The sequence below is a fragment of the Chiroxiphia lanceolata genome, chromosome 9 (genome assembly GCF_009829145.1).
Source record: "Chiroxiphia lanceolata isolate bChiLan1 chromosome 9, bChiLan1.pri, whole genome shotgun sequence".
Lineage (NCBI taxonomy): Eukaryota > Metazoa > Chordata > Aves > Passeriformes > Pipridae > Chiroxiphia > Chiroxiphia lanceolata.
The window spans coordinates 22,429,196-22,446,114 of NC_045645.1; the positions used below are offsets into that span (position 1 = coordinate 22,429,196).

General features: G+C 39.3%; 1 protein-coding gene across 1 annotated transcript; it reads left to right on the plus strand.

Moving 5' to 3' along the window:
• The first annotated feature begins 5,373 nt into the window (after positions 1–5,373).
• On the plus strand, positions 5,374–16,702 carry ATP6V1G3 (ATPase H+ transporting V1 subunit G3). The gene is made up of 3 exons (XM_032697070.1): positions 5,374–5,557; positions 12,902–13,002; positions 16,271–16,702. Exons 1-3 carry the CDS (start codon positions 5,476–5,478, stop codon positions 16,442–16,444), a joined length of 357 nt encoding a protein of 118 aa, XP_032552961.1. The 5' UTR covers positions 5,374–5,475; the 3' UTR covers positions 16,445–16,702.
• The last annotated feature ends 217 nt before the right edge of the window (positions 16,703–16,919 follow it).

Here is a 16,919-nt window from a genome sequence, read left to right on the forward strand (position 1 = left end):
TTCTATTTTTATTTTTTTTAATTATAGCAAATATCCTAAAGGGCACTAGAAAGTGATGGAAAAGAGATTTTTAAATCTCAACACAAAAACACATCCTTGTGTACACACACATGGTACTAACGTAAGTACGCATACACATTTCTTGTTTCAGAAACACTAATTCAAAAGCAGGTATTATGAAATAAGGAGAAAAACACCCCCTTTACATTCATAGTTGTACCAGAATAATAGGAAATTTTACAAGGACTATTTTAGCTAAGGCAACATCTACTCTGGTCTTAAAAGACAAATTGCCAGTATGCGTCATTTTTTCCACTCCAGGCTTTGTGTCTTACCTTTCCAAATAAAGCTTCCCTTTTTCCTATTAAAGTATTAATATTTTCACTACAAGAAAGGAAATTCTTATTCCTTTTTTTCACTTTCAGTTTAAGCTGGTGTTGCTCAGGGGTAGAATGAAATACAATGAAATGACTGAGTAGAAAATTAAGATTTTGTCAAAGGTCAGAGAACTGGTTAAATGACAAAGCAGTGGCACATAAGTACAGTACAGAGCACTACAGATTCAGCTCCTCTAGGCTGTAAAGTTGAACTATTGTTTTTGTGGTATATTTGTTGATCTTGACAAATCTAATTTGAGACAGCACTGAAATTTTCTGGTATACTACACCCAATTTTCTTCAAGTGAATGTTGAACTGTGACACGGATGCGAGTTGTTGGCTAGCCTACACAGTTCAAAATATACTTACATGACTCCCCACTTCCCCTCCCTTCTGTGCCTGACTGCACAAATACACTGGTGAAGCTGCAAACTTCTTTTGGGAAAGGCAGCTATGCTAAAAATCACAGAGAGGATGTAATAAGTGAAGAGGCATGATTGTAGTGCAGAACAGTAGGAAAGAAAAGAGCAAATAGCTGCACTGGGAAAAGATAAAAGAAGCAAACTACTTGAAATGAAACACTGTGTGCTGGGTCTGGTTGCAGTGGAGTTAATTGCTTCATTGCAGCCTGCATGTTTTCGACTTGCGACTAAAATTGTGTTGATAGCATACAAATGTTTTAGATGTTGCTGAACAGGGCTTGCAGGTCAAGGTTTTCTCTGTTCCTCAACTCTGTCACCCACGGAAGCAGGCTGGGGCATGCAGGAGGCTGGGAGCAGTCAGAGCCAGGACAGCAACCTGGAGTGACCAAAGGGATACTGCAGGTAATGTAATGCCAAACTCAGAAACATGACTGGAGATTTGGCCTTTCCACAGTAGCCTCTATTTGGAGGCTGACCAGGCATTGGTCTGCTTGTGGGAGGTGATAAGTGACTTTGCATCACTTTGTCTCCTTCTGCCCTTTCCCCTCCTTTTTAAAATTGTTTTGACCTTGACTCAGAAGTTTTCTCACTTTTGCTCTTTTGATTCTCTCCCCCACGCCACCACAGGGGAGTAAGGGATCTGCTGGGCGGGGGCTTGCTGGCTGGGATGAATACACCATATACTAAAACCAGGAAATAATCTCAACCATATTGATGGTCAAGTTATAAATTAACCTGGAAGTTAATCATAGGGACTATGCCTTTTTTTCTCCTTTTTCTTTTGCACGTTTTTTAAATTATTACTATTTACTCTGCCCGAATTATCACATGCATATTAAAAAAAAAAAAAAAAATCCCAATTTTTTTCCTGGAAGTTGAAGAGCTTTTTAGAAAAAACAAGTAAACACACAGCTCACACTGGCTTTCTTTGCATGCTAAACTCACTATAGTTGCAAACATAATTACTCATATTAAGACACAGGCCAAATTTAGGAAAAAATATGAGTTGGTTTAAAGTAGGCGTTCAATATAGGGCTGTCAGACTGCTATGGTAGCTGAAGCTGGAGCTGGGTTGCAGACTTGGCCAGCAGTCAATAAGCTCACCCAGACAGTATGGCAGCAAGCTGCCTCTAGCAGTATTATAATATTTAGTCATCTTTGCATACCTATTTGTTCCCGTATTTTTCTGGCCTATGGGTAAAATTCAGGCTGCCGAGATGAACTGTGCTGATGACAACAAAGTGAGAATGTCAGTGTCAGAAAACACTACAGCAAGAATCTTAGCTTGCAGACATAATTACAACTTCAGTACAAAGTTCATAACTTTTTCTTCTAATATAAGCAAACATGGTTGTTGAATTCAGAGAGAAAAGGCCAGGATTTTCAGATATGTGTGATGGTTTTCACTGCATACTTTTTAATTTGTGCACAAAGACTTTTTGATATGAATGCTAACAGGAGCCCATTACTCTTCCTCAGCGTGATAAGTCTTACTCTGTTTGAAGGTGCTCCATTTTCACCAGAAAAGCAGTCCCCATCGTGCTGCAGGAAGCTATGCAGGTGTGCACCCTGCTTTTCCTTACTTAGGCCTTTCTAGAGCAACAAAACAAAAGGTGCACAGAGACACAAAAGCACCCGCAGCAGCTGCCCTGCCTTACATGCTGCTATCATTGAATCAGTGTCACTGCTTTGAAGCTGCATCCTGAACAAAGGTTGCTACTTAGCAGTCCTTGCAGCTCATTTGGAAAGGATTTGTTTTATGATTTAAAGAAACGATTAAAAAAAAATAGTGTGTGCTTTGGGAAATACAGCCACAGAGGCAATGGGAGACCTTCTACTTAAAACACATTTCAGCAGAAACTCTGCCTGCTGCCTTCCTACATACCAGAGAGTCTGTGCACACTTAAACCACAATAAAAGGGTGCCACAGCACTGCCTTTTACTGCACAGCAGTAGGTGGACTGACAAGTTAGCACACTCATGCTAGGTAAGGCTCAATCTGAGTTCCAGCAAGCAGATTTTTTTCCAAATAAAATAATCTGAATTACCTGGGGTGAACTTAGCCACTGTCCCTGACCTTCCCTCTGCAGAGATAAAACAGCAGCTGCACAGCCTCCACCTAAACTAGAAATACCTGATTTAGAGTGTTTCTGCTGTACAAGCTGTGGGTGAGCAGGGAGAGCTCAGCAGGGTCTCTCATCCCTTGTAAGATTCTTCTTTTCCTTGCTCTACAGCTTTGCTCTGAGGGAGTGAGAATGACAGAACTGAGTCCATTTTTCCCGTTCTGTCAGTGGGGATAGCCAGAAAAGGTTCAGGAAATTCTGGAGACTGAGATAGGTAGGCCAAATGCTGAGAAGAAAAGGAGTCTTAAACAAAACTAAAACCACTTTTCTCTGCCTTCTCTCACTCTGCTAACACCTCTCCTCCCCCCATCACCAGTCACCACATTGGTTTCTCTTCTCTAATTTAATGAGTCTGGAGCTGGCTCGGAAAGAAAGGCAGCAACTACGACACAAAGAAGTTCCTTATGAGCTTGTGTGATGAAGTAGGAGCCTGTTTGGTCAGTCATTGGCTTAACCTACTTTATTTTAATGAATTATCCATGAAGTGGGATTCACAGAGGTGCCATGTCAACATAGTCTGAGATCATCACCGACATCATCGGACAAGTTTGAAATTAGTTCTAAGTGGCAGTACTTTGTGTGGAGTTTAACAAAATCTATATACAGGCACCAGCGAAATAAATTATCATCTTCTCCCCTGCAGAGGTGTACTAGGTGCCTATGCCATGAGGAGTGCCAACATGGCATGCCACCAAACTGTATGTGAACCAATCACAAGGAAAATTATAAACTGGGATTTTTTTTTAATTCAGAGAATATTTAATTGTGTGAACTGTGACTTACACAGCTCAAATGATCTACTGAAGGACTATATTAATTTTTTTCTCAATAGAAGACTTCCATAATCTGTTGAAGGGTGGATTTTTTTCCCATAAAAATTCATTATATAGAACTATTTTCTGTGAAATACTAATTAACAGATTGTAAATATAAAAATTCAGGTTGTTACTGAGGCCCACATAACATAATTATGCCATTGAGAACTGCTCCAAAAATTTAAAGAGTCTGACCCATGATGCTCTCAGCCAAGTCCAAAGCTCTGAAACAGTTTAATTTCCCAGCAGTTTTGTAACATTTCTTGTAGCAATGAGATTTGCCTGACAAGACCCTTTGCCTGGAATAAACTTTTGATGTCTGAGACAAGCCTGACATTTCCACTTCCTATTTGATTTTTAAGTAACTACTGCTTTAAAGTTTCCTGCCCCAAGTAAACCAAATCTCTTCATTTTTTACTTTCATTTTGCACTTCTGCTTTTCTTTGCCAGTAATATCACTTGTAGCTGAGTCCCAGTGGCACAACAGGCTTCCTAACCCTACAGTTTCCACATTTTCTGTAGAACTGATCATCACTTCGTCTTCTGAATCTGAATAAAATAAACTTCAAGGCTATGCATTAAAATCTTCTAAAAATAGTGCCATGTCTCTTCTCCTGCAGGCACAGCGAACCCCTGATTTCAATGCTGGAGATGAGAAAGCATCTCACAGTTTCTGGATGAAGAAAAAAACATTTACATCAGAAGGTGATCTCTGATTCTGGCAGACCTCTATCTTGAATAAATTTATAATAAATACACTTGACTAGTGCTATGACGTACTTTTCTACAAAAGTAAATCTATTTTAATTATGCAACTTGACAGGTCCTTCTCCTATGCAATGGCAGGAGTACCTTTGAGAGTGGGATTTGTTGTTTTTTCTAATAAGGACTGAGAATATGAACATGCTGCTTGTTCATGTAGTAGCTCACAAAACACTATCCTTCTGTAGGGAGTGGGATGTGCATCTACAGCCACCTCAGGCATTCATTTGACCATTGTGTGCATTATGACTTAAACCTAGGCCACCATTCATACCTTCCAAGAGTCTGGATCTTAGAGCTAATCCCACAGCTTTCCACCCCAGCACTCATCTCCATCATGGCAGATTACAAGGCAGAGTGTACCTCAACCATCACTGCTTTTTTAAACTTTAGTCATAATAAATTCATTTCTATTGATGATTTTTTTAAAGTGAAAACCCTAACATATAGTGTTAAGAAGTAGCACCAAAGAGAAGCCTACAAGCAGATCATGGTGTTCAACCAAAATTAATTGTTGACTGAGTCTGATTCTTTACACTGGAGGAAAGTTTAATTAAAAGAAAAAATCCAATAAACAATTTCTTTCCCCTCAGTTCCTCTGACAAGATCAAGTATATTCTTCTTCAGCAATAAGAGATTAAAAAGGAAAAAAAATCCCCATTAAAATACAAGTCAATTGAAATGTTCTTCTTTTTTCTTTTTTTTCCCTCCAGTGTGTTAATTGAACACTTCAACATCTCGGTGACCCTGAAGAGGAGAGAACTTTCCTTTCAACCTTGCTGCTGTGTTTTTCCAGTTGCACTAACAGGCCCTTTTGCCCAGTAGCAATCCAGGCAGAGCCAGCTGGTTTGGTGGAATCTGGAAGCTTGTTGTAATAAGAGACAGAACAAAAAACACAAGGAAGAGCCTGGCAGCTGCATAAAACTCCCTCCCAGCTCTGTTCTCCACAGAAGTTCACCAGCCTCAGCAATCAGCATGACCAGCCAGTCTCAGGGAATCCAGCAGCTTTTGCAGGCAGAAAAACGTGCCAAGGACAAACTGGAAGAAGCCAAAAAAAGTAAGTAGCTGGCCTGGTTTTACTGTACTTCTCAAGTGCAAGCTCTTCAGAATTACAGTGGATCACAGAAAAACATTATTTCATCTGTATCCATGCATTAACGCTGTGCCTTGACTGCAACCAGGCATTTAACCAGACCTGAACATTCAGAGTTTGCTTAAAATTCTCTGTTTATGTATGTATGCACGTGTGCCTTATTATGTTAAAAAGATTTTCTTTGTTATGTTCGTCCTGTCAGCCAGATTTATTCTTGCTTTATCTAAATGCCAATAATGTCATTACTACCTTCCCTAGCTATTTAAACTAGAATTCTACATGCTTCTGGCTTCCAGCTCTGGAGGACCAGACTCCAAATACTATTTTTCTCCATAAGTCCTATTAAAATGTTCCTCTTTACTTGCAAAATCTAGTAACTTGTCTCCTAATCTCAGCTGGACTTCAAAAAATTATATGAAAACAAAAGGGAGACTTCAGCACCATGACAGTAATCAGTAAAATCACAAGCACTCTCAGTACTGTACTAGATCATTTATAGAAGTTTTATTACATGGTGCAAGTAAATATTCTCCTGTGTGTAGGCACCAACCACTTGAGTCACTGACCTGCATTAGCACTGAAACACTGATACTGTTTCACGGAGTTACCCTGCTTTGGAAACCAGCAGCAGGAAACAAGGCTGTGCTGCAGACCTGAACTAAAATGCGTGACAATGATGTCATGTGGAGCAAGAGTGTGATAAAGGAACATATTTTGTTTTCCGGGGGAAATGGAAGCCAAACAGAAATAATTTCTGTAATTTCCATATCCCTTCTACACATGGATCAGCATTGCTGTGTGTTCATTAACTGTTAGTGTGACATCTCAATTTGTACAGCAGCTCACAAAAAAACATATAGAAAGGCAAGTCCCCTTCCCTGAGCACCCAACCACTGCCTGTGCCTTGCAGAACCAATAGAGAGAAAAAAAAATTCTCCCGCCTTCATAAAACAGAACTCTCCCAAATGCAAGCCTGAAAGCAAAGGATAATGAAGAAGTGATTTAACCCTTACATAGCCAAAACAGGTGCACTAGGAGGGGTGTTTTTTCCCTTCTTATGTAAGGCAGAGGAAACACACTGTACCCTAAAGCAAGAAAGCATATGACCTGGAAAGACATGGCCCCAGTGGAAGGAGGGGGAGTTTGGCCTGAACACAGACTGCCTTTAACTATGATAGCTTGAAGTTGATTACCCCTCACTTTTGGTTTGAGGTTTTTTTTGTTGCTTTAATTTCATTTGGGTTTGTTTTTAAACGGAATAAGTCAGTTTAGCTTTTTCTAAAATAGACAGTTAAAAAAGAGGCTTCAAAACTTAAGGAACTTCAAAAGTGAAAATTATCATTATAACATAAAAGTAATGACTGAAGATGAATGTCTTGCAGAATCCAGACACAGCTGCAAGTGCATTTACTCTACTCTGTAAAAGACACACTCCCTTTGTCATCACTTCAGCCTTACTTGGAGTGCTTGTGACAATCACAAGGTTTCTTACAGATAAAGTATCTGCAAGATCCCTCTGAGTCAGAAACTTCAATTAAACCCCTACCTACGCTTACCTCAACATTAATACAGTGGTAGGAGTTAATAACCAGCTACAGAAAAACAGCTATTTAAAATTTTTCTATCAGTAAAAATGTTTAGAGCGAAAATAATTAATCAGTATGACTTTCTTCTCTATTCCTTTTAAGGTTATACTTTTCTTGCATTTACAAAAATTATTAAGAAAAATAAAAGATTCAATAAACAAATTTAAATGTGAGAAAATAGATCAGTAACTGCAAGGGAGGAACAGGCTGCCCAGAGAGCCTGTGGAGTCTCCAATCTCAGAAATGTTCAAAACCTGCTAGATATGGCCCCGGTCAAGCTGCCCTTGCTCCAAGCAGGGCTTTGTAGCATACCCTGTAGATTCCTTCCAGCCTCAGCAGCTCCATATAATCCCACGAAAAACTTCAGGAATTTCCAAAAGATTTTATTCCTGGGTATAGCAGATCAAGGGCAAACAGTTTCAATATATCCACCCTGGATTTTGTGCCAAAGCAAGCATCATAGCTAATCTAGCAGAATAATTATACCTAGACAATCATTGCATTCAACATTACAAGAGGTTCGCAGTGAAGCTACAAAATAAAATTAAAAAGTCCCATGTTGTCATAATTTCAGTATTTTCATACAATGCCACTACACCACCTTAGATACCTAACTATACCACCATAATTTAAATCCTATGGGACAAGAACAAAAGGGATTCTTTTAGAGGCAAATCTGGCTATGCCAAATTGAAATTACTTCAACAGTCTCTTCCTTGGAGTGATTCTACAGTTAGATCAGATTGCAGAGTTTGTCTCTAAGAATAAAAGCTAAGATCAAAGGAAGTATATGAAATGCAACTGATATATCCAGCACAAGTGGTTAACCTGGGCACACAGTTTGGTGAAACAAGGCAAGGATGTTCTGCTTCACCCCAGAAATTGCCAGCCCAGATCCACCCGGTGCCAGTTCAGATCAGCAGCTTCTGCTCAGAGCCTGGACTCAGCAGGTCTGAGCTGCAAGTGAAAGCAATGAACCCACCCAGGCAGTGCCAATGCAGTCCTGTCCCTGCTAGACTGTACCTGTGACCTCCTTTGTCACCACAAACAGGCACTGCACAACATCCCAATGAGTCTGTTTACAGTGACTGTCCTGTTTACACTGGAACATCAGAAGAATGAAAGGCAGGTTGCTCATGGGACACAACCAGGAAAAGGCATTTTCAAGGAAATGTGAATAGCAAAACCACCCTTCAGTGTTTACAGTTGTTACATAACCAGATCAAAATGTAGTGTGAACACACCTAATGTTGTATATAAACAGATAATAGGCCTAGCTTTTGCTGACATATGTGGAGTTGTTTGTAATTCAAACTCCACTTGAAATAACTGAAAAAATAGTAAATAAAATTATATTGATAGACATGAAACAAAGCAAAAAAAAAAGCTAAAGCTCCTCTGTACATGCTTTTTCATACTCTAGCTCAATACTCTTTATCCTGGCTTGCAATATCTTTACTGTATCACTAGCCCGTATCCCTTATACCTGACAAATTAATAATAGTTGAATTAATTAGTTAGTAAATGCACACGTGCAAGACTGCAACTATTAAATTGATTAAATACAAACCAATCCAGTCTGCAATCCTCTGGCCTTTAGAATGTGGCTCTGGTTTATCTATCATTTTTACTTAAAGCATAATTTAGATCCCAGAAATAACTGAGCCTTGTCAGAGCCAAGACATCAATTCCCAAAAATCCTTTTGGGTAAAACAGGGGAAACAAATGTGTCATGAAGACTGGGCTTAGCAACATTTGTTTTCCTATAGATTTTTATGGCTTGGCTTGAATTTCTTGTGCCTAATAAAATGAAAACTGAGATGAAAGATTTCAGGAAATCAGATTAAAACCAAATGTTAATCAAAATAAGATATAATAAGCAGAATTATATCCATGGCACTCTCTTGGATAATATCCAAGACCTATTTTATCTACTGAAAAAAACCCTATATATACTGATCAGATGCTTCTATTGTATTTTATTAAAAGTACAAAAGAGTCTTCACAAAATGAGCATTCCCAAATCCCAATTTACAGACAATTTAGCACTCTTGAAGACAATTGAAGCTGTTCTATTTTAAGAAAATATGATTAATTTTTCGCAACTTCTTCAAATGATTTGATTTCTATGCAGAAATTCAGCTAGAAGCCTAGATGATATGTTTGAAAACAAAAAAGCCAATTTTAGCATTGCAGTTTTTGGAAAGTAAGTAGTGTTTGAACAAATTAAAATGCAACATTTTTGCCTCTTACTGTCTTTTTCTTGCAAGATCTAAAAAACCCCAATAATCTAAACCACACCAGTTCTTTGGGATCTAACCAGAGCTAGGTATTTCACTACCACCACAGAAACACCTAGAAAGAAGAACACGCCTTTTTCCATGCTGATAATACCTTCCCATGTTAGGCAAGAAAATCTAGCACAGGGCTGGCTTTTACAGCAAGTTGTTTGAGATTTGGCCAATTTTACATGATGCCTAAAAATTCATAGGCTGTCAGCTACCATAATCGTGGACAAGAGTGGACAAGGAAACCAAGCATAGCACAACTGCTTTGCTGCTCCCTGTCTTCAAGGATGGAAGGAGGTACAGAGGGACAGTAGCAAACCAGAGGGGCAGGGCCCCCACAGCACACCCTTTGCGGCAAAATCTCTTCGAACTTGGAGCTTTATGTACCTCACCTGTATGATCATAGAGGTTGGTTTGTCCATCTTCCTGTATTTCTTGTCCTCTTTTTGCATGATCTTGGCTGAATTTCAGTGCTTTGCCACCCTTCAGTGGGTAAGGGTTGATTTCAGCTTGGCTGTGCTCTGCACAGAACCCAATGCAGCAGATCAGTAAGGCTTTGAAAAGGCAGTCCCGTACTGCACAACTAAGGTAGCAGACAAGTGGTTAACAACAGACTGATTAATTAATTTTGGTTTGTCTCTAGTGGAACAGCAGGTTAAGCTCTAGTTTCTGCTTAACTTAATCAGGTGCAGCATATGCACTGTCGCATATGTTGGCAGTTGCCGATTCTGTCCACAACGTTGTTGAACTAGCAGTAATTTACTCACAGCTTTTCCACTTAATTAAATAGGAAGCAGCAGGTTCCTGCTGTGCCAATCCTAAAGGCATCATGGTAAAATGAAATGGCTGTTGCTCCACAGTGACACCCTATGTATTGTGCTTACTCCAGTGCACTGTCAAGAGCTGACACACAGGTATATATATACTTTTTGGTTCACTACCTACATTGTCAGGGGCAAGTGAACTGCTGTTTTACAGCAAATCTCTTTCCATTTTGCGTCTTTTAAAAGGATATAGTTATCTATCTGGTGGCCAAATATGCAACATATTTACTACAGATGGCCCCCCAGATGGAATTTGAAATTAAAATCCCACTGATTTTGAAATAATTTAATTTGATATAGAGATCCAGTTCCTCAGCTGGTAAAATTGGCAGAGCTTCATCATAGTCACTTCCCCCCAAATGCCAGCTCCAGAGAATCACCCCCCGGCTCCACTCCTAGAGGAAAACTCTACAAAAGGCTGATCAACTCCAAATTTGGAGAGGAGAATAAGGGAAACTTCAAAATATAGACCTAAACCTGGTTCCAAATTTTGTTGTCCAGACTGATGTCAGGCTCTTACACAAATCTGTCTGTTCACCCAACATTTCACACAGTGAGTGGCAGAAGCTGGTGGAATCAGCCTTTATCCAACACATACAAATTCTGGGAAAATACCCACTAGGTTTTAAACAGCCTCTCTCCCCTTCATACATAGGTGCAGTGGCTTAATGGCAGAAGGACTCTGAGAAATATAATTTACTACACAAGAGAGCCCTGCACTCGTGAACTGAGAGTCAATAAAGCTATCTAGTTCCTCAGTAGTTTGCTCCTTCTTGTAAAAAGCCTGTATACAGCCACATACCCAAGGGTCCACAATAAGCATGGCCACAAAAGCAAACAGTCCAGGAATCAAGACTTGAAAAGGTAATTCGCATTTCAGGCATCTCTCCACTTCTACTCACCCATCTGCAGGTGATGACTTTGGAAGAAGCCATCAACTGGGCAAGTAGTTTCCTGCTGGATCAGGCATTTTACCCAGGCTTTTGCTGAATCTCAAATGTATTAAAACCAACAGCCTTCCTCTTGAGCTTCCTCATTGTGCCATGCTCAGTGGAAGCAGATTGCTATATGCCACACCTGATAAGGTCTTAGAAGCCCAGCTCAGGTGTAACCAATTCAGTGTAACAGCCTAGAAAAAACAAATCAGAGATATTCACGGTCTTCTTCCTAGCCTAGGTGGAGAACATTCCTTAGGACTTCAGAAAAGGTACCTTTCACCTTCTGTGCTTGAATTGGTTACAATAAGTAAATTAACTGATGTGTCACACATGAAATCAAGTTTCCTAGGATGCCACTTTCATGCTTGTGATATCCTAATTTAAGCAACTAAGCAGTTTTTCCGACATCAAAGATATTTCTCCTGTTAAAAGGGAGCAAACTTATTCCCCCTCACTCCTAAAATTGTATCCATACAGAAAGAGACCCCAAAAATCAGCATCAGCACAGGTGTTTCAAGTATAACATATCAACACTCAATGCAAGAGGTTTACAGTCCCATCAGTTAGAAAATTACTTTTTCCTCACAAAGTAGTATAGCAGAACCCACACAACTTTACCAACTTTATACAAAACAGGCAGACAGAGAAGTCCATAGGGGTTTTTATGACATTTTCACCAGCTCCTTCATGTAAAACCTTAAACATCACATTCCCATCAAACCTTTTACTCTTATCCTTTACATAACATACTTGCTAGACCCAGGAACTACCTTATGCCCAGTCCTGCAATGACTTATGTGCACTTGATTTGACAAACCCATAGTGTTTTACCTAAAACAAAGTAACTATTCACAGCAAACAAAATTAAGTATGTAAACACCTGGTCAGGCGGAAGGCTCTTGTTTCCACTACACCCTAAAATGTCACCTTAAAGATCACCTTCTTCTTTAAATGAAAAGGAAAAAAAAGGTTTTTTTGAATCGCTTTCATATTTTCTGTGCACTGGTAGAGGATACCATTGATCTCCCTCTCCTCTTAATCACTCACCTCTGCATTTGACAAAGGTTAGGTAGGAAAAAGGTGGGGGAAGAAAAGGACAAAGCCTGAAGGTTGCAACTCAGATTGGTAATGGTTAAGACGTATCTTGCAGTATTCTGGAAATTTGCCAGCTCCGAGCAGAATCCAGTTGGTGTGGGATGAAGGGATGCTGGCAACCAATCGATACAGTAAATCTTACAGAATAACGTCTTTTCCCATCAGTGACAAGTAAAATCTGTTATCTGGCTGCTACTATTGCTGATAAAGAAAAGATAGATATTTATTTAAACACCAAGCTGTGATTAAAAAAAATGCATTTGTGTTACGAGAAAATATGTAGTTGCAAAAAGACTTCTGTTGTTAGCAAACCCACAAACTTTTCATTTCACGTGTGCTTCTGCATTGGAAGTTGATCTCAGAAGATGGGTCCTTGCATGACTGGCTGTCAATCAAAAAGTAATCTACATAGATCACTTCGGCTGTTCTGACCACTCTTGTGTAAATAAAGCTGATGGACAAAGCTTTCAGCAAAGTCAACATTTTACTATGCCATCTAAAATGCCTCTGTTTTAGAGAAATTCGTCTTTTGGGATGCAGTGATAGTATGAAATAAATCGGTTTCTTCCCCCACTAGGAAAGGGGAAAAGGCTGAAGCAGGCCAAGGAAGAAGCTACAGCTGAGATAGACCACTACAGGTTACAGAGGGAGAAGGAATTCAGAAGCAAACAAACAAATGTAAGTAAGAAACATGCATATATCCTCTTGTAGTGTCAATCTGCTCAATGGTAAACCAAATTGCTTCCAACAATATAACATGGATACTTCTGCAAATCAATGTGATCATACTTATTAAACACAGAGATATCACCCTCTGGTGTGCATATGCCTATTTTTTACTTTTTCACAGGCTTTGAACACATATGTAGAAGAAATTGTGGACTCTTATGACTAAAATTGTCCAGATTCCGTATTTGGTTCATGCTTGTACTTTGAAGACATATCTTCCTTAAGGAAAAATACCTTTGAGTGCTCTTTCTATAACTGCAGACAGACCTCATTCCTGTCTTGAAACTGGAGGTTTCAGTAAGGTGGACGTCAGTAAAAGCAAAGGTTTAAAAATGTTTCTTTCTATTTCTGTTCCACTGTAGCTGTCTGATACAAGACTGCATCTTTTATCAACTCAAATCACCAAAATTTTAGAGTTTTTCCACTATGTTTCTATAGTAGAAGTAGTCTAGCTGATATTTTGATATCTGAATTAAAGCCATTTAATACATTTATGGCACCTTGCATTTTTGTCTAGTATTTTCATGAAAGTTCACAAGCCATTCTCTTTTTACCTGGTGATTGTCCTCTTATGTATTTGCTCTTGTTTTTTCCCCCAGCTTCTACTGTGCAAAGGCAGGGAAACTACCTGTGTAAACTACACAAGTAACTACTTGTTACTTGTGTAAACTACACAAGTAACTACTTGTTACTTGTGTAAACAAGTAGTTTGGCTTTTTTTGTTGGCAAAAAAAGCCAAAGAGAGGTCAAATAAAAACTGCTTTACAAACCTGTCATAAACCATTTTCCAGCAGGGATCACAAGCCTTAGGAACATATATAGAGACAAAGTCTCTAACATACACTGCCAGCCCTAGACACACTGTCACACAAGCAGGCCAGGTAGAACTGTCTCATACGTACAATTTCAGATGTTTACTGACACTGAAATAAACTAAAAACACCTCTAAAATTCGTTCACCTTTTCAGTCAAGCCAGACTTCTTGTTTTAGGTCTTAAATAGCAAAAGAGTACAGATGCTTTGCTGTGAACTCAATTTTTTCATCACAAACAAAATTAAAGCTGCAGGGAAAGGCCACTATTGGTTGAGTGAACATTTCACAGAAGCAGGACAGAAGACATATTGCTCCTCGAATGACAGCATGTTGTACAAGATCATCACAGTCCTCCTTCACGTTCCCTGACCCCATTATGTCGAATATTTATCTACCCAGACAAATGTCATCATTATTAACCCCTGTCTGGAAGGTACTCAGGAGGTTCAGCAAAGCCAGTGCAGAGGGAGATCTGATGCCCAGTTCAGTTTACTTGCTTGGGCATCTGGACACAGGTATTTTTAATTCTTTGTCACAGTCTCATCTAACGCTATTCCTTCTCTTACTTTGCGTTGCTCGTATCCAAACTGGGGTAAGTTTCCTCGTACTGTGAGGTGTTCCACATCCATCCAGAATTAAAAACAGCAACAGAAAATAACAAGTAACCTGAGGTTAGAATGACAATATGGATGACACTTTCTCAAAACATGCAAAATTTTTAGCCTGCATCTCAAACCAAGTTTGCTGGTGTTCATGGTGTTTGTACTCAGGGTCTGAGATCAGTGAACTCTGGAGATGTGCAGCCTAGTTATGAATTTTGTGGCTTCCAAGTCAATGTAATATTTTAGCAACTTTGGAATGATGCTAGCATAAAACTTCTGTAGGCAAAATAAGGGACAGACCCTCAAGGTCAGCAGGAATCATAAACTAAGCAGAGCATTGTCTGCATTCTGAAAAGAAAAGGGTCTCCATATTCAGAAGCAGAAAAAGAGAGAGGGAAACACATAGAAGAGTAAGAATTCACTATCTCAAGTTACAATGTTAGCATGAGCTGAGAGAGCAGGTTTGCAGAGGCTCTTCTTAAAATCATAATACTTTTCTTGAGGTTTTTCAAAAGTATTTAGTAGCTGGATAACATGCAACCATCTGGGATCTCTACAAAGTTATTTTTCCCAGTGGAAAAAATCAGCTTCATAAATCTGGCCTAAGCTGTACAGCCTTTCCCATACGCGACCCTTGCAAATTGTCTAAAAGCTAAAATAAAATGTCAGCTAAAAATAGTTACTATGGAAAACTATAATCTTTTCCCAATACTTACTATAATGCCTACAACTTACCTTTCTTCCCAACTGAAGTATTTTACATGTGAGTTACAGACCAATGTCTTACTACACTGTCAGGTACTGATAAACGGAACTGCAAGGGTGAGCTGAGCAAAAGATCTTAACTCAGTTGCTTTCCTTCTTTTAAGCACTAGGTTGGGCTGAAACCACATGGAAAATAAAGCTAATGACCTTGTTTCTGGTCATCCTCTAGGTATCCCACTAATGTATCACAGGTTAGCTTCACCTGCTAGTCCACTCGGAGAACCATGGCAGGAACAAGAATATGTTACTTATTCCCTTCTTATTCTGCCAGCATGCAGAAAAGTCTCCTGCTTTCCCCCACGGAATTCTTTAGGTGAAAAACAATTTCTCTGCTGGTATCTGAAGGACTTTTCCATAAGGGAAAAATTCAAGGGATGTTGGGGCAGTGGGGGAGGAGGGAGCAAAGTCACAGATTTGGAACGTGTGCATCTGTTTATAACATAACCTTGCTAAAATGTTCAGCGAGTCTAGAGTCAATTAAATTCTAAGCGAATGTCCTGATATTAACTGTGCCAGAAGCTGTCTGGTATTTCGCCAGATAAGAAAATGTAACATTAAAAGACCTTGTCTGAGGCCTGTTGAGGGTTATACATCACTAACTGCTGAAGACATTTCAAGTACTCCGAAACTGTAATTATGCATTGTCAGGAAGGCTTTCCCATGTTTTGCTCCCTGGTTGTGCTCATGTGCATTCTCAGTGAGGCCAAATGAAGCACACGGGTGATAGAACTTAGTTGACTAGTCATTAAAATAGAAAACAAATTAAAAAGAGCGATATAAAAGGCAACATTACGATGTTGTTCCCACACTGAACTGGGAAACTTTCATTACATGGGGAGATTCCCATTGCTCGTGAGCATATGAAAGAGTTGCCTTTAATCCTGTTTTTGTGTGTATAGTTCAGCCTAGATCATACCCTTACTGTTAGGAAGCACTGTGACGTGTTTGTGTTATGCCTATGCTAGATGATGAAAAATAGTACAATGAACAGTCATATATAACCTTTTATTTCGCTCAGAAGCCTTCTGTTTTTCAGGTAATGGGCTCTCAAGGTAACCTCTCAGCTAAAATAGAAGAGCAAACAACAGAAACCATCCGAAACCTCACAAGCAGCTACCATAAGAACATGGAGAGCATGATGAAAAAGCTCTTGAGCACAATATGTGACATCAGCCCCGAAATTCACCCGAACTTCAGACATGCAGTTTAAGACGTGCTCTGTTCGTAAAACGTGGCCTTCTTTCTTGATAAGCATAAATACTTCCTCATGTATTGTTTCTGCATGTGTGAGAAAAAAAAAGAACACTGAAGCCAAAAGCACACAATTCACATGGGCTTTTGATGTGACAGGAATTCTACAGGGTTTTGCAAGCATTTGTTGTAATATTGTTTCCTGTTGGTAGCTAAGTCCCTGTCATTTAGACAGGGGCAGGTCGACAACAGTAGAATAAATGATTATTTGACACCACCAGCTTTTCAGTGGGAGTCTTTCTTCCTTTTCCTCTATAAAATGTTCTGTACTGGGATGTTGTGTTTCATAAAGTCTGTTTATCCCAATCTTTACTGTACTTCAAGTCACATGAAATAGAATATCACAAAAACTTAAAATAGAACATTTCTGTTTTCCTTATGACACGTCGAGGGGTCAGTTTATAGACCATAGAAGAACCCTTCAGATTTTGGTC